An 18,711-nucleotide genomic window follows, 5' to 3' on the forward strand; every position below is an offset into this window, starting at 1 on the left:
GCGCGAGCTTGGCCGCGTCCTTCGGCAGAGTTGAGGAGCGCGAAGCGGGAGCATCCCCGCCGAGTCCGCTGGACCGCCCTCCTGTGCCTCTCGCGCCCCGGGGCCTCGGGCATTGGGACCCCCGTCCTCTCCTTTCACGTCGTCTACACTGCGGTCCCGTGTGAGCGGTTCTGGTTCTGGGCACTGTGTAGTTTCGGTGGGACTGATGGGGGAGGGGGGTCTCGCTGTGGAAAGTCTCTGCCCTCTCGACGCCCTCTCCTTTCTCCTGATGGGGTCCGTGGCTTTGGAGAGAGTGCCACTTCCGCGTGGCCACCTGAGTCCTCCTGCCCCACCTGAAGGCGATGTATCGCTGACAGCCAGCCACAAGGGGCTTTGCCGCCTTCCCCATCTCCCAGGAGCGACAGTGTACCAAGACCGTGAAGGAACCGTCACGAGGCTCGAAGGATCGGTTTGCCATTTAAAGCGACAGAGATGAATTAGTTACTGACGGTCCTAGGACTGAACTCACATTTGCTGATTGGGGTTTTTTTTGACAAAGTGGCTCGCTGTCCCCTATGTGGGGACGAGGTCTCCCGTGAAACTACTTTCCCCTGTGGAGTCAGAATGGCAGTAGACCCACAGGCAAGTTGTCTATAATGTGAGTCCGAGCTTTTTCATCAAATGGTTAACATTCCGCTCTGTAAGTATTGATGTGAAACTCAGATGAAAGTATATAAACAATTTCCTCAGTTTTGTTTTCCCTTTTCAGAAATGTTCTTTGTGGAGCCAGAGTCTGGGTGTATATGAATGCAGATCCTCACCCATTCCCAAATAAATCCAGGCATCTCAACTGAGAGGATCACTTCTCTGTAGGCCATCACCTCAGGTAATTTTTTTTTTTAAGATTTATGTATTTTTGACTGTGCTGGGTGTTAGTTGCTGTGGGCATTCTCTAGTTGCGGTGTGTGGGCTTCTCATTGAGGTGGCTTCTCTTGTGGAGCATGGTTTCTAGGGCAGAATTCAGTAGTTGCCCCAGGGCATGTGGGATTTTCCTGGACCAGGGATGGAACCTATGGCTCCTGCGTTGGCAAGGTGATTTTTTAACCACTGGACCACCAGGAACTACTCCAGGTAATTGTTAAATTAACATTTAAGGTATTTTTTTTCAGTCATTTAATATGTGCCCAGCACTGAAGTAAAGTATATACAAAACAGAACCTTGCCCCTTGAAAGACTCAAAATTTTTGAAGATGGAGCATGTATGTGGGAAACATCTGACAGTAAGCACCTCAGTCTGACAAGGTGAATGTAGTGATAGAAACTGTATAGAGTCCTGAGAGGACTAAGAAGAAAGTCAAAGAAACTGGAAAGGGAGGGGCTGAGTTAGACTACTAGCCCCCAGGCATGATGATGCTCAGAGATGAATTGCACATAGGTAGATCTCAAATCTGTCCTTTTATTGGACTCACTGCTGGAATTGTTTTAGATTGAACCTGAATTTTATCAGTGGTACCTCAACCATCTGCTTTTTTCTCCCAAGTTCCTTTGGTGAGTCATGTGTATTCAGGTTTAAGATCCAGGTAGAGGTCTGCCAGGTTCCTTTGGTGAGTCATGTGTATTCAGGTTTAAGATCCAGGAGAAGGCAGTGGCACCCCACTCCAGTACTCTTGCCTGGAAAATCCCATGGACGGAGGAGCCTGCTAGGCTGCAGTCCTTGGGGTCACTAGGAGTCAGACACGACTGAGCGACTTCACTTTCACTTTTCACTTGCATGCATTAGAGGAGGAAATGGCAACCCACTCCAGTGTTCTTGCCTGGAGAATCCCACGGACAGAGGAGCTTGGTGGGCTGCCGTCTATGGGGTCGCACAGAGTCGGACACAACTGAAGTGACTTAGCAGTAGAGGTCTGAAGGGTAGGTGTTAAAGGCAGAAGAGCTCCCATAAATGCAGGTACTGCCAAATACCAGGAGGCATTTTAGGAAGAGCAAATGATGGGGAAATGGCAATAGATGATGCTGAAGCCAGCTCTTGCAGGGACTGGTGTGGTGAGCTCAAAAGTTATTGCCCAGATGAAGAGGACTCATTTGTGCTTTCAAAGTCCAGTTTTTGGTTTGGCCTTTGGCGGCATTTTGGGGAAGAATTGATTTTGGATCAAACAAGCTCAGTTCAGTCGCTCAGTCATGTCTGACTCTTTGTGACCCCATGAACCGCAGCACGCCAGGCTTCCCTGTCTATCACCAACTCCTGGAGTCCACCCAAACCCATGTCCATCGAGTCGGTGATGCCATCCAACCATCTCATCCTCTGTTGTCCCCTTCTCCTGCCCTCAATCTTTCCCAGCATCAGGGTCTTTTCGAATGAGTCAGCTCTTCACATCAGGTGGCCAAAGTATTGGAATTTCAGCTTCAACATCAGTCCTTCCAATGAACACCCAGGACTGATCTCCTTTAGGATCAAACAAGAGGCAGATCATTTATGTTTTCTTAGGGAATCTAGGCAAATAGTGAAAATGTATTAAGGCAGTGGCAGTCTCACTGACTGTTAAGTGCAGATGTAATTAAGGTGGTAGACACTGTGGAACTTGTAGAGATGGATCTAAGGGAAGAGAGAATACAATTAACAGGTTACTGGTTTGAAAACTGCATGGTAATACCATGGATATAGAGAATACAGGACAGATCACAGATTTAAGGGAAGGACTTTGTTCTGTTCTGGTCCTGTTTACTCTGATGCACCAGTCAGGTGAGGAGAGATTTTTTATACAGTTGGATATTAAGTAGAGTCGGCCTTCCATATCTTTAGATTTCACATATGTGAGTACAGAGAGCCAGCTGTGTTCTTTGTGCTACACTGTTTTATGTGGGGAGTTGAGCATCTGCAGATTTTGGTATCCATGGTGGGGGTTTAGCTTCTAGAACTAGTTGCTTGTAAGTACTGAGGGACAGCTGTATATCTTTCTGGAATTTTAGGCTAGGCTATCATTATTGAGTAGCTGAAACATAGGTAAGCATTGCACTGAGTTTAAATACATTTTTAGTCTTTGGGAAGCTTCAGTATAAGTAGTAGTTAATGGGTTGAATTAAGTCACCTAGAAAGAGGATACTGAATGAAGAGGAGGATGGAACCCTGAGGACAAACCTTTGGACGTTTTGATATTAGGTGGGGGAAAAGGAACCAGATGGTTCAGAGATTGGGTAGAGGAAGTGAAAGGAGAATTGTATCTTAGCTGTGGATTAAATGTTGGCATTTTCACGTTTTGGAGTCCAGTAAAGACCCAACTGGATTTGATATTACAGAGATTATTAGGGACTTTTGTGAAAACATTCAGTGAAATGTAAGATAGAACCCAGAGTGCAAAGGAACCAAATAAATTATTTTTTCAAGGGTTAGCTTGCTGGTGCTGAAACGTTCTCTGTGGACTCGGTGCTTTCACTGCCGCAGGCTGGGTTCAGTCCCTTAGTTCAGTTTCGGGGAACTAAGATCCCACAAGCCACTTAGCCCAGCTGAGGGGGGAAAAATAAATGAAAGCAATTGCAAAGAAGTTTTTAATAATTAAATTAAATTAAATTTTTTTTTTAATTTTAAATAAAAAATTTTTTAAAATTAAATTAAATAATTAAATTCTAAGAAGTGGGACTTGGTGGTCCAGTGGTTAGGACTCTGGCTTCTAATGCAGGGGGCACTGATTTGATACCTGGTGGGGGAGCTAGGTTCCCACATGCTGTTTGGTGCAGCCAATAAATAAAAAATTCCAAGAACTTTTAGCTAGGAAGGGTAGAAGAAAGTGATTATTATGTGAAGTGTCTGGCCAGCTGTTACTGAGAAATGGTAGCCCTGGCTAAGTCAGTGGAAAGTAACAATTACATCTCTGTTGAAGCATCCTTTGTGATCGTCAAATCAGCTCTCTCTTTAATGCACAGGAGCAGCTCTGATTTCTGCAGCTTGAGGATTCCCTGGACACCTGCATTTGTGGTTCAGTAATGGTTCCCAGCAGTAAAAACGCTGATGAAATTAACAAAACTGCCTTCCAGAAGAAGTGAGTTGTGCACAAACTTGCAAGGTTCATGGCCATCTACCAGCAGTTTTCCCTTTAAAGAAAAATCACAATGTACTTACTTTACCCTGTTCACATTTTTTGGGCTTAACTATCAGGCCAATGATGGTTTTGTTTTAAGGACATAACAACACCCGTTTATGACCTTTTGAGAGGAGCTATGGAAACAGATGTTTCTGTTGTTGATGGGCTCTATAGCACTGTTCTGTGTTCTGAATTCCCTTCTTACTTGTTGTATGGCAGTAACTTCCAACTACTTTGAGAAAATTTATAGTTTTGCTTTCTGGAATGTGGAAGTAGGCTAGCTCTTTGAATGAGTTGAATAAAAATCAAACTCCATAATTCTTTTCTTTCCTTTGGCAGCACATGTGGGATCTTACATGTACCTCCTGCCTTGGAAGTGTGGAGTCTTAATCACTGGACTTCTGGGGAGGTCCTTCCATAATTTTCTTAATAGAAGGTTTCTTTTGCTAACTAACCCTTAATATTTATTGGAAGGACTGATGCTGAAGCTGAAGCTCCGGTATTTTGGCCACCTGATGCGAAGAGCCGACTCATTGGAAAAGACCCTGATGCTGGGAAAGATTGAAGGCAAAAGGAGAAGGGGGTGACAGAGGATGAGATGCTTAGATAGCATCACTGACTCGTGGACATGAGTCTGAGCAAACTCTGGGAGATAGTGAGGGACAGGGAAGACTGGCATGCTGCAGTCTGAAGGGTCGCAAAGAGTCGGACACGACTTAGTGACTGAACAACTCAAAGTATACAGCATTTTATTTGTATTTCAGTACGTTCATTTCTTCAAAGTTTCAGTTGACTGCAGTCCATTACTTGTTCAAATCAAGGTTGAAGCAATTGATGTTTGAGAAATCTCCCCTAAGTTTTGTTTTCTGTTTCCACACCCTGTAGACAGTGAAACTTAATAAATTAGATTTCATTAACGGGAAAAACCCAGCTTGTGCAGACTTTCTGGTATTATAGTACTGTGTTTTAAGGTATAAGAAGTTCTTTGAAATCTATATCCTGCAGAGACACAGTGACATCGTGTCCATTATATTACTCTGTATTCCCTTGTTTGCAGCACCCTTAAAAATGTTATTGAATTAGAAGTAGTGTCAAGAAAGGGCAAGACTCTCCAGTCTAACTCACATATTTTTTGCTTTTCAGAGGAGGACTGTGTAATTCCTGTTATGTTTTTGTTCTGCTTTTCAGGAAGCTCCTAAATTAGGACTTAGTGAAATTTTTTCTAAATCAGTTTTGATTTCTCTCTCTAAATCTCCTTTTAAAATATCCTTTTCTATATGTACTTTAATGTTGAAAGCTGCCCTGAATTCTTTTCAGAAGCATGAAAAAAAATGCAGTTAATATTTAATTAATTTAAAAATTCAGTTCACAAGGCATGCATGTTTTTGATTATCCAGAAGTTATAAGATTTGTCAAGATGTGATTGATCTCCCATTAGCAGAGTTTGTTTATTCTGAATTTTAGGGTGATATGCGTTTAAAAATTTCACACATTGAAGTTTGTCCCCAAATAAGCAGTGACCTGAATCATATTTCTTAACCTTTTGTTGTCCCTTCTCCCTCTCTGAAAGGAAGCTTTTCAGGCATTTCTGTCTTACGAATTTCCCATAGATTTTAATAGCACCAATATATTACATACCTCTTTATGTATATCTGTGCTTTATACATAAAAGAGTGGGACTTTTTTTGTGTCCACTAGTTTTCATCTCCTTGAGAATGTTGTCCCTCCTGATGAGAATGAATGGTTTAAGTTCATCCGGTGAGGAAATGAATTTCATTGGGTTTACAGATGGGTTTGTAACTTTCCCATTAGGCTGATACTGTACATTCATTAGATAGTTAAGATCAAGGTTTCAAGATCAAGTTTGTTGGGTAATTTCCTGGCCCAGTTTGCAATAAAACATAAAACATTTTCATAGTATAAAACAGTTGGTTTGATTTCCCTTGGGTGTGGTTTTCTTTTTTGTCGTCAAAGACAGCTCATAGCTGTTTGGATAATGCCTTGTCTGATGTTTTTCTTGGGGATGGACTGGGGCTGTGGTTTTGGGCAGCATATTGCAGAGTTGAAGTTCCTGCCTCATCACACTGTGTCAGGGGTTACCAACATGGCTTAGCACCGGTGATATTAACCTTGATGACTTGGTTAAAGTTTTGTTTGCCAGGCGTCTCCACGTTCATGCATTGGAGAAGGAAATGGCAACCCACTCCGGTGTTCTTGCCTGGAGAATCCCAGGGATGGCTGAGCCTGGCGGGCTGCCGTCTATGGGGTCGCACACAGTTGAACACGACTGAAACGACTTAGCAGCAGTAGCAGCAGCCACTCTATGTGTGATTTTCACTTTTCATTGAAAGTGTTTCACTAAGTCCAGCCTTGACTCAAGATGAGATTAAGCTCTACTTCCTGAAATAGGGAGTATCTATATTATTTGCAGTTCTTTTATAAGAAAAATTTGTGTCTTTCTCCACATTTGTTTATTCATTTGTATCAGTATGGATTCATGTATATTTGTACTGTGGCTTATAATCCAATAGTACACTATTTTGTTACTCAAAATTCTTTCAGCTTTGGCCACAGGGATCTCTTTCAAGTTGGTGGCTAATATGTCCCTTTGACATGTTCCCATCCATCTGTGTTTTGAGCACTTTATTTCTGTTGCTACAAGATGCCTCAGACTCACTTATATTTTCCCTGCCCCAGCCTTTTGTTTCAGTGCAAAACACGTGCTTTCTGTTTAGCCATAGTGTACTGCTTACTGACAGTAAACTTTCTCTTTGCTTTTATATGCATTTAGTGGCATCTTAGCTTGCTTTTATTACACCTCATTAGAATTGGAGATCTCTTTGGATTTGGCTTCCATCCTGTTTGCTAATCCTCTGCTTCATGCCATCTGTAGTTCTGATAAACTTGACTGTTTTCCTTCAAGCCTTTGACATATTTGGTTCTTGGGATTTCCTCTTGTTTCCAGGTACCATCTTGCTACTTTGTTCTCTTTGAGACTGCTAGGATTTGGGAAATTAATTTTATCTTAACTCTTTTTACTTGAGTTTGGATGGTGGAGGCTCTGATGGTATTATACAATCCAAAATTGGAAACTATCAAAAACTCAGTAGTATGAAAATATGAAACTCAGTAGTAATAGGCTTGTAGCCGTTGTACTTGTAGCCATTATGGTTTATACTAAATTGATGAGCAGTGAGTTATGGGCAGCAATTTATACACACACATGTAAATTCATATATGTACTTTCTAACCAGTAGAAAAAATTCTTCTCTGTATGAAGTTTTGTTATTGGTGTGGAGTAATATTTATGGATTTTTTAGGTTTCCAGGAATTTCTGGAAGATGGCCTCAGAGAATGTGAAAGGTTTCCTGACCTTTTGACTTGACTCCAGTACATGATTTAGAACACTCCAACGTCTGTACTTTATTTATTTTTGGCTGTGCTTGGTCTCAGTTGCTGCATGGGCTTTTTTCTAGTTGTGGTGAGTAGGGGCTATTCTTCATTGCAGTGCTCAAGCTTCTCATCGTGATGTCTTCTCTTGTTGCAGAGTATGGGTTGTAGGGCGCTCGGGCACAGTAGTTGTGGCTCCCAGGTTCTAGAACACAGGCTCAATAGTTATGGTACACGGGCTTAGTTGCTCCAAGGTATGTGGAATTTTCTTGGACCAGGGATCGAACCTCTGTCTTCTGCATTGGCAGGTGGATTCTTCACCATTGAACCACCAGGGAAGCCCTCCAAAGTCTGTACTTTGAGAACATTGATAATTCTGTTTCTGTATATTTTCTATCAGTACTGAGTAGTTTGGAGCCTCCTTTATAGTACAGCTGTATGTCACCTTATGATGTTTGTTACTAACTGCTTTCATTGCATTATTTTTCATATGTCACAGATAAAAGTTTTTACAAGTAGTCTCAGATTGAGTTTAGCCAGGGATTGGTAAGCTGGCCAGCAGAATGTTCTGGATGTGATGGAGGCACATTTTAAGTTGAAGACAGGATCATCAGTAGGAAGTGTACCCATTCTCTACCAGAATAGTCCTAAAGTGTTATGTGATATTTTCTTTTAATCTTTCAATGTCTTCTTTTCTGGGTACAGGTGCAGAATGAGTACATGTTGTTGGTGTACCCCAGGTGGTACCTCCACCACTGACTTCCTACAACGCTATGCATCCAGGACCCACTCCAGTGAATTTCAGACAGCTGATGAAGACCTCTGCTACTGCTTGGAGTGTGTGGCTGAATACCACAAAGCAAGGGACGAATTGCCGTTCTTACATGAGGTAATTTATATGAGATGGGTGGTTTTTTCCTGAGCTTGATAACTAGAAAGGGGATACATTTGAACTGTATTGGAAGCATTCAAGGACCTTGACAGTATGATTTAAACTGTGAAGGTTAAAGTATTGCTAGTACCTAACTCATTACTTGTAGAGAGTGGGTGCTGAGTAATTGCTTATTAACTAATGGAATTGACACTTAAAGCAGAATTTTATAATTCTCCTTTTATAGTCATTTTATGTAAAGCAGTTTTATGAAATGTGTATGGGTTTTTTTTTGGTTCCATGTTTTTATGTCATTGTGTTTGACAGTGTTACAGGCAGGTGTTTGAATGGCCAATAGTTACTTTTTTTTCTTCTTTTCATTTAAAAAAAAAATTTAAATTATTTCTTTTAATTGGAGGCTAATTACTTTACACTATTGTGGCTTTTGCTGTACATCGACATGAGTCAGCCATGGGTGTACATGTATCCCCCCATCCTGAACCCCCCTCCCATCATCCTTGCCACCCTATCCTTCTGGGTTGTCCCAGAGCACTGGCTTTGAGTGCCCGTTACACTGGTCATCTGTTTTACACATGGTAATATACATGTTTCAATGCTATTCTCTCAAATTGTCCCACCCTTGCCTTCTTCCACATAGTCCAAAAGTCTGTTCTTTACATCTGTGTCTCTTGTGCTATCTTGCATATAGGGTCATTGTTATTGTCTTTTCTAAATTCCATATATATGCGTTGATATACTGTATTGGTGTTTCTCTTTCTGACTTACTTCACTCCGTGTAATAGGCTCCACTTACATCCACCTCATTAGAACTGACTCAAATGCGTTCTTTTTTATAGCTAAATAATATTCCATTGTGTATATGTACCAAAACTTCCTTATCCATTTGTCTGCAATGGACATCTAGGTCCCATGTCCTAGCTGTTGTCACTGCACTGCTGCAGTGAACATTGGGATACATGTGTCTCTTTCCATTCTGGTTTCCTCAGTGTCTATCCCCAGCAGCAGGATTGCTGGGTCGTATGGCAGTTTTATTTCCATTTTTTTTAAGGAATTGCCACATGGTTCTCCATAGTGACTGTGCCAATTTGCATTCCCACCAACAGTGTAAGAGGGTTCCCTTTTTTCCACACACACTCCCATATTTATTGTTCGTAGACTTTGATGGCAGCCATTCTGACTGACGTGAGATGGTACCTCATTGTGGTTTTGCTTTGAATTTCTCTGATAATGAGTGATGTTGAGCATCTTTTCATGTGTTTGTTACCCATCTGTATATCTTTGGAGAAATGTCTGTTTAGTTTTTTGGCCCACTTTTTGATTGGGCTGTTTAGTTTTCTGGTATTGAGCTGCATGAGCTGCTTATGTGTTTTGGAGATTAATTCTTTGTCAGTTGTTTTGTTTGCTGTTCTTTTCTGCTATTCTGAAGGCTGCCTTTTCACCTTGCTCATAGCTTCCTTCATTGTGTAAAGCTTTTAGGTTTAATTAGGTCCCATTTGTTTATTTTTGTTTTTATTTCCATTACTCTGGGAGGTGGAATCATAGAGGATCTTGCTGTGATTTATGTCAGACAGTGTTCTGTGTTTTCCTCTAAGAGTGTTATAGTTTTTGGTCTTACATTTATATCTTTAATCCATTTTTAGTTTATTTTTGTGTATGGTGTTAGAAAATGCACTAGTTTAAATCTTTTACAGATGGTTGACCAGTTTTCCCAGCACCACTTGTTAAAGAGATTTATTTTTTCTCCATTGTATATTTTTGCCTCCTTTGTTGAAGATAAGGTGTCCATAGGTGTGTGGGTTTATCTCTGGGCTTTCTATTTTGTTCCATTGATGTATATTTCTGTGTCGGTACCATACTGTCTTGATGACTAGCTTTGTAGTATAGTCTGAAGTCAGGCAGGTTGATTCCTCTAGTTCCATTTTTCTTTTTCAAGGTTGCTTTGGCTATTTAAGGTTTGTATTTCCATACAAATTTTGAAATTATTTGTTCTAGTTCTTTGAAAAATACTGTTGGTAGCTTGATACGAATTGCATTGACTATAGATTGTTTTGGGTAGTATACTCATTTTCATTATATTGATTCTTCCAGTTCATGAACATGGTATATTCCTTCATCTATTTGTGTCGTCTTTGATTTCTTTCATCAGTGTTTTATAGTTTTCTATATATAAGTCTTCTGATTGTTTAGGTAAATTTATTCCTAAGTATTTTATTCTTTTTGTTGCAATGGTGAATGGGATTGTTTCCTTAATTTCTCTTTCTGTTTTCTGATTGTTAGTTTATAGGAATGCAAGGGATTCTTGTGTATTAATTTTATATCCTGCACCTTTACTATATTCATTTATTAGCTCTAGTAATTTTCTGGTTGTGTCTTTTGGGTTTTCTATATAGATGATCATGTCATCTGCAAACTGAGAGTTTTACCTCCTTTCCAATCTGGATTCCCTTTATTTCTTTTTCTTCTCTGGTTAGTGTGGCTAGGACTTTGAAAACTATGTTGAATAGTAGTGGTGAGAGTGGGTGTTCTTGTCTTGTTCCTGATTTTAGAGGAAATGCTTTCAGTTTTTCACCATTGAGGATTATGTTTGCTGTGAGTTTGTCATATATGGCTTTTATGTTGAGGTATGTTCCTTCTATGCCTGCTTTCTGGAGAGTTTTTAAATCATTAATGGGTGTTGAATTTTTCAAAGGCTTTCTCTGCATCTATTGAGATATACCATATGGTTTTTATCTTTCAATTTGTTAATATATGGTGTATCACATTGATTTGCAAATATTGAAGAATCCTTGCATCCCTGGGATAAACCCCCTTGGTCGTATGATCTTTTTAATATGTTGTTGGATTCTGTTTGCTAGAATTTTGTTGAGGACATTTGCATCTATGTTCATCAGCGATACTAAGCTGTAGTATTCTTTTTTTGTGGCATCTATGTCTGATTTTGATATTTGGGTGATGCCAAATTCGGATTTAAATTGAAGAAAGTAGGGAAAACCACTAGACCATTCAGGTATGACCTAAATCAAATCCCTTATGATTATACAGTGGAAGTGAGAAATAGATTTAAGGGACTAGATCTGATAGATAGAGTGCCTGATGAACTATGGACGGAGGTTCGTGACATTGTGCAAGAGACAGGGATGAAGACCACCCCCATGGAAAAGAAATGCAAAAAAGCAAAATAGTTGTCTAAGGAGGCCTTCAAATACCTGTGAAAAGAAGAGAAGTGAAAAGCCAAGGAGAAAAGGAAAGATAAAAGCATCTGAATGCAGAGTTCCAAAGAATAACAAGGAGAGATAAGAAAGCCTTCCTCAGCGATCAGTGCAAACAACAGAATGGGAAAGACTAGAGATCTCTGCAAGAAAATTAGAGATACCAAGGGAACATTTCATGCAGAGATGGGCTTGATAAAGGACAGAAATGGTATGGACCTAACAGAAGCAGATATTAAGAAGAGGTGGCAGGAATACACAGAAGAACTGTACAAAAAAGATATTCACGACCAAGATACTCACGATGGTATGATCACTTACCTAGAGCCAGACATCCTGGAATGTGAAGTCAAGTGGGCCTTAGAAAGCATCACTACAAACAAAGCTAGTGGAGTTGATGGCATTCCAGTTGAGCTATTTCAAATCCTGAAAGATGATGCTGTGAAAGTGCTGCACTCAATATGGCAGCACATTTGGAAAACTCAGCAGTGGCCACAGGACTGGAAAAGCTCAGTTTTCATTCCAATCCCAAAGAAAGGTAATGCCAAAGAATGCTCAAACTACCGCACAATTGCACTCATCTCACACGCTAGTAAAGTAATGCTCAAAATTCTCCAAGCCACGCTTCAGCAATATGTGAGCTGTGAAATTCCAGATGTTCAAGCTGGTTTTAGAAAAGGCAGAGGAACCAAAGATCCAATTGCCAACATCTGCTGGATCATCGAAAAAGCAAGACAGTTCCAAAAAAACATCTATTTCTGCTTTATTGACTATGCCAAAGCCTTTGACTGGATCACAATAAACAGTGGAAAATTCTTCAAGAGATGGGAATACCAGACCACCTGACCTGCCTCTTGAGAAACCTATATGCAGGTCAGGAAGCAACAGTTAGAACTGGACATTGAACAACAGACTGGTTCCAAATAGGAAAGTACGTCAAGTATGTCAAGGCTGTGTATTGTCACCCTGCTTATTTAACTTACATGCAGAGTACATCATGAGAAATGCTGGGCTGGAAGAAGCACAAGCTGGAATCAAGATTTCTGGGAGAAATATCAATAAGCTCAGATATGCAGATGACACCACCCTTATGGCAGAAAGTGAAGAGGAACTAAAGAGCCTCTTGATGAAAGTCAAAGAGGAGAGTGAAAAAGTTGGCTTAAAGCTCAACATTCAGAAAACGAAGATCATGGCATCTGGTCCCATCACTTCATGGGAAATAGATGGGGAAACAGTGGAAACAGTGTCAGACTTTCTTTTTTGGGCTTCAGAATCACTGCAGATGGTGATTGCAGCCATGAAATTAAAAGACGCTTAGTCCTTGGAAGGAAAGTTATGACCAACCTGGATAGCATATTCAAAAGCAGAGACATTACTTTGCCAACAAAGGTCCGTCTATGGGGTCGCTGAGAGTCGAACAGTACTGAGTGACTTGACTTTCACTTTTCACTTTAATGCATTGGAGAGGGAAATGGCAACCCACTCCAGTGTTCTTTCTTGCCTGGAGAATCCCAGGGACAGGGGAGCCTGGTGGGCTGCCGTCTATGGGGTCGCACAGAGTCGGACACGACTGAAGCCACTTAGCAGCAGCAGCAGTCAAGGCTATGGTTTTTCCTGTGGTCATGTATGGATGTGAGAGTTGGCCTGTGAAGAAAGCTGAGCACTGAAGAATTGATGCTTTTGAACTGTGGTGTTGGAGAAGACTCTTGAGAGTCCCTTGGGCTGCAAGAAGATCCAACCAGTCCATCCTAAAGGAGATCAGTCCTGGGTGTTCTTTGGAAGGAATGATGCTAAAGCTGAAACTCCAGTACTTTGGCCACCTCATGCAAAGAGTTGACTCATTGGAAAAGACTCTGATGCTGGGAGGGATTGGGTGCAGGAGGAAAAGGGGACAAAGAAGATGAGATGGCTGGACGGCATCACTGACTCAATGGACGTGAGTTTGAGTGAACTCCGGGAGTTGGTGATGGACAGGGAGGCCTGGCGTGCTGCAATTCATGGGGTCTCAAAGAGTTGGACACAAGTGAGCAACTGAACTAAACTGATAGAATGAGTTTGGGAGTTTACCTTCCTCTGCAATTTTCTGGAAGAGTTTGAATGGGATGGGTGTTAGCACTTCTCTTAATTTTTGCTAAAATTTACCTGTGAAGCCAGATTCTGCGCTTTGGTATGTTGGAAGATTTTTTATTACAGTTTTGATTTCTGTGCTTGTGATGGGTCTGTTAAAGCTTTTCTGTTTATTCCTGGTTCAGTTTTGGAAGGTTATACTTTTCTAATAATTTGTCCATTTCTTCCAAGTTGTCCATTTTTTTGGTATATAATTGCTTATAGTAGTCTTTGATCTTTTGTATTTCTGTGTTGTCTGTTGTGATTTCTCCACTTTCATTTCTAATTTTATTGATTTGATTCTTTTTTTTCCTTGGTGAGTCTGGCCAAAGATTTGTCTATTTTATTTATCTTCTCACAAAACGAGCTTTTACTTTTGTTGAGTTTTGATATAGTCTCCTTTGTTCTTTTTCACTTTATCTCTGCTCTAATTTTCATGATTTCTTTCCTTCTACTAACTTCAGGATTCTTTTCACTTTTTCTAGTTGCTTTAGGTGTAAAGTTAGGTTGTTTACTTGATGTTTCTCTTGTTTCTTGAGGTAGGCTTGTGTTGCCATGAGCCTCCCTCTTAGCACTGCTTTTACTGAACCCCATAGATTTTGGAAAATTATTGTAAATTTTAGATTTAAATGAAGAAAGTAGGGAAAACCACTGGACCATTCATGTATGACCTAAATCAAATCCCTTGTGATTATACAGTGGAAGTGACAAATAGATTCAAGGGATTAGATCTGATAGAGTGCCTGAAGAACTATGGATGGAGGTTTGTAACATTGTACAGGAGGCAGTGATCAAGACCATCTCCAAGAAAAAGAAATGCAAAAAGGCAAAACGGTTGTCTGAGAAGGCCTTACAAGTATCTGTGAAAAGAGAAGCTAAAGGCAAAGGAGAAAGGAAAGATATACCCATTTGAATGCAGAGTTCAAAGAAGAACAAGGAGAGACAAGAGAGCCTTCCTCAGTGATCAGTGCAAAGAAATAGAGGAAAACAATAGAACGGGAAAGACTAGAGATCTCTTCAAGAAAATTAGAGTTCCAAGGGAACATTTCATGCAAAGATGGGCACAATAAAGGATAGAAATGGAATGGACCCAGCAGAAGCAGAAGATATTGAATAGAGGTGGCAACAATATACAGAAGAACTATACAAAAAAGATCTTAATGACTCAGATAACCACGATGGTGTAATCACTCACCTAGAGCCAGACATCCTGGAATGCAAAGTCAAGTGGGCCTTAGGAAGCCTCACTACAAACAAAGCTAGTGGAGGTGATGGAATTCCAGTTGAGCTGTCTCGAATTCTAAATGATGATGCTGTGAAAGTGCTGTACTCAATATCCCAGCAAATTTGGAAAACTCAGCAGTGGCCACAGAACAGGCAAAGGTCAGTTTTCATTCCAATCCCAAAGAAAGGCAGTGCCAAAAATTGTTCAAAGTACTGCATAGTTGCACTCATCTCACATTCTAGCAAAGTAATGCTCAAAATTCTCCAAGCCAGGCTTCAACAGTACATGAACCATGAACTTCCAGATGTTCAGGCTGGTTTTAGAAAAGGCAGAGTGCCAACATCCGCTGGATCATGGAAAAAGGAAGAGTTCCAGAAAAACATCTATTTATGCCTTATTGACTATGCCAAAGCCTTTGACTGTGGATCACACAAACTGGAAAATTCTTCGAGATGGAAATACCAGACCACCTCACCTGCCTCCTGAGAAATATGTGTGCAAATCAGAAAGCAACAGAAATGGACATGGAACAATAGGCTGGTTCCAAATTGGGAAAGGCATCAAGGCTGTATATTGTTACCCTTCTTACTTAACTTGCAGAGTACATTATGCGAAATGCCAGGCTGGATGAAGCACAAGCTGGAATCAAGGTTGCTGGGAGAAATATCAATAACCTCAGATATGCAGATGACACCACCCTTATTGCAGAAAGTGGAGAACTAAAGAGCATCTTGATGAAAGTGAAAGAGGAAAGTGAAGATGCTAGCTTAAAAGTCAAAATTCAGAAAACTAAGATCATGGCATCTGGTCCCATCATTTGATGGCAAATACATGGGGAAACAATGGAAACAGTGGGAAACTTGCTTTTTTGGGTTCCAGAATCACTGCAGATGGTGACTGTAGCCATGACATTAAAAGATGCTTGCTCTTTTGAAGAAAACCTATGACCAACCTAGACAGCGTATTAGAAAGCCAGAGACATTACTTTGCGAACAAGGGTCCACCTAGTCAAAGCGATGGTTTTCCAGTAGTCATATATGGATGTGAGACCGTAAAGAAAGCTGAGTGCCAAAGGATTGATGCTTTTGAACTGTGGTGTTGAAGAGTCTTGAGAGTCCCTTGGACTTCAAGAAGATCCAATCAGTCCTGAATACTCACTGGATGGACTGATGCTGAAGCTCTTGTACTTTGGCCACCTGATGAGAAGAACAGACTCATTAGAAGAGACCCTGATGCTAGGAAAGATTGAAGGCTGGAGGAGAAGGTGATGACAGAGAATGAGATGTTTGGATGGCATCACTAACTCGATGGACATGAGTTTGAGCAAGCTCCGGGAGTTGGTGATGGATGATAGGGAGGCCTGGCGTTCTGCAGTCCATGGGGTCGCAGAGAGTCAGACACAACTGAGCAACTGAACTAATAGGTTTGGGATTGTCTTGTTTGCATTTGTTTCTATGCATATTTTGATTTCCTTTTTGATTTCTTTCTTGATCTGGTTATTCAGAAGCATGTTGTTCAGCCTCCATGTTTGTATTTTTAATAATTTTTTTTTTCATCTAAGCATATTGTGATCAGGAAAGATGCTTGAAATGATTTCAATTTTTAAAAATTTCAGTTCAGTTCAGTCGCTCAGTCATGTCCGACTCTTTGCGACCCCATGAATTGCAGCACTCCAGGCCTCCCTGTCCATCACCAACTCCTGGAGTTCGCTCAAACTCACGTCCATTGAGTCGGTGATGCCATCCAGCCATCTCATCCTCTGTCATCCCCTTTTCCTCCTGCCCCCAATCCCTCTCAGCATCACAGTCTTTTCCAGTGAGTCAACTCTTCACATGAGGTGGCCAAAGTACTGGAGTTTCAGCTTTAGCATCATTCCTTCCAAAGAACACCCAGGACTGATCTCTTTTAGGATGGACTGGTTGGATCTTCTTGCAGCCCAAGGGACTCTGAACAGTCTTCTCCAACACCACAGTTCAAAAGCATCAATTCTTCGGTGCTCAGCTTTCTTCATAGGCCAACTTTCACATCCATACATGACCACTGGAAAAACCATAGCCTTGATTAGATGGACCTTTGTTGGCAAAGTAATGTCTCTGCTTTTGAATATGCTATCCAGGTTGGTCATAACTTTCCTTCCAAGGACTAAGCGTCTTTTAATTTCATGGCTGCAATCACCATCTGCAGTGATTCTGAAGCCCAAAAAAGAAAGTCTGACACTGTTTCCACTGTTTCCCCATCTATTTCCCATGAAGTGATGGGACCAGATGCCATGATCTTCGTTTTCTGAATGTTGAGCTTTAAGCCAACTTTTTCACTCTCCTCTTTGACTTTCATCAAGAGGCTCTTTAGTTCCTCTTCACTTTCTGCCATAAGGGTGGTGTCATCTGCATATCTGAGCTTATTGATATTTCTCCCAGAAATCTTGATTCCAGCTTGTGCTTCTTCCAGCCCAGCATTTCTCATGATGTACTCTGCATGTAAGTTAAATAAGCAGGGTGACAATACACAGCCTTGACATACTTGACGTACTTTCCTATTTGGAACCAGTCTGTTGTTCAATGTCCAGTTCTAACTGTTGCTTCCTGACCTGCATATAGGTTTCTCAAGAGGCAGGTCAGGTGGTCTGGTATTCCCATCTCTTGAAGAATTTTCCACTGTTTATTGTGATCCAGTCAAAGGCTTTGGCATAGTCAATAAAGCAGAAATAGATGTTTTTTTGGAACTGTCTTGCTTTTTCGATGATCCAGCAGATGTTGGCAATTGGATCTTTGGTTCCTCTGCCTTTTCTAAAATTTACCAAGGCTAAATTCATGGCCCAGGATGTGATCTGTCCTGGAGAATGTTCCATGTGCACTCGAGAAAAAGGTGAAATCCATTATTTTCGGATGAAATGCCCTATAGATATCAATTAGGTCTGACTGTCGATTGTATCATTTAAAGTTTGTGTTTCCTTGGTAATTTCCTGTTTTTATTGATCTATCCATAGGTATGAGTGAGGTATTAAAGCCCCCCACTGCTACTTTGTTCCTATTAATTTCCCCTTTCATACTTGTTATCATTTGCCTTACATATTGAGGTGCTTCTATGTTGGGTGCATATATATTTATAATTGGTATATCATCTTCTTGGATTGACCCTTTGATCACTATATAGTATGTCCTTTTTTGTCTGTTAAGCTCATTTTATCTGATATGAGTATTCCTAGTCCTGCTTTCTTTTAGTCTCCATTTGCATGAAATGTCTTTTCCAGCCCTTCGCTTTCAGTATATATGTGTTCCTAGGTTTGAGGTGGGTCCCTTGTAGATAGCATATATAGGGGTTGTTTCTGCATCCATTCAGCCAGTCTCTGTGTTTTGGTTGGAGCATTTAACCCATTTACATTTAAGGTGGTAATTAGTAAGTATGATCCTGTTACCATTTATTTTGTTGCTTTGGGTTTTTTTGTTTTTTTGTTTTTTAATCTTTTCTGTGTTTCCTGTCTAGAGAAGATCCTTTATCATTTGTTGAAGAGCTGGTTGGTGGTGCAGAATTCTCTCAGCTTTTGCTTGTCTGTAAAGCTTTTGATTTTTCCTTCATATCTGAATGAAATCTTTGCTGGATAGAGTAATCTTTGTTGTAGGTTTTTCTCTTTCATCACTTTAAGTATGTCCTGCCATTCCCTTCTGGCCTGAAGAGTTTCTGTTGAAAGATCAGCTATTATCCTTATGGGGATCCCCTTGTGTGTTATTTGTTGCTTTTCCCTTGGCTGCTTTTAATATTTGCTCTTTGTGTTTGATCTTTGTTAGTTTGATTAACAAACTAACAAAGTTTTGGGTTGTTTTGCCTTGGATT

The 18,711-nt window shown here is 40.7% G+C and overlaps 1 protein-coding gene across 5 annotated transcripts in view; it reads left to right on the top strand.

Annotated features, from left to right (window-relative positions):
• The window catches only part of SETX (senataxin), a 90,013-nt gene that overhangs the window by 696 nt on the left and 70,606 nt on the right, over positions 1-18,711 (top strand). For 2 of the 5 annotated variants that reach the window (XM_010856778.1, XM_010856783.1), the window contains exons 2-4: positions 749-865; positions 3,901-4,016; positions 8,154-8,337. In XM_010856778.1, the coding sequence (XP_010855080.1) occupies positions 3,961-4,016; positions 8,154-8,337 (240 nt within the window). In that variant the 5' untranslated portion in view covers positions 749-865; positions 3,901-3,960. Of the gene's footprint in view, positions 1-748; positions 866-3,900; positions 4,017-7,378; positions 7,540-8,153; positions 8,338-18,711 lie in introns of those variants that run through there. The other 3 variants (XM_010856780.1, XM_010856782.1, XM_010856779.1) reach the window with 3 other exon arrangements.

This window comes from Bison bison, unplaced genomic scaffold (genome assembly GCF_000754665.1).
Source record: "Bison bison bison isolate TAMUID 2011002044 unplaced genomic scaffold, Bison_UMD1.0 scf7180017864375, whole genome shotgun sequence".
Lineage (NCBI taxonomy): Eukaryota > Metazoa > Chordata > Mammalia > Artiodactyla > Bovidae > Bison > Bison bison.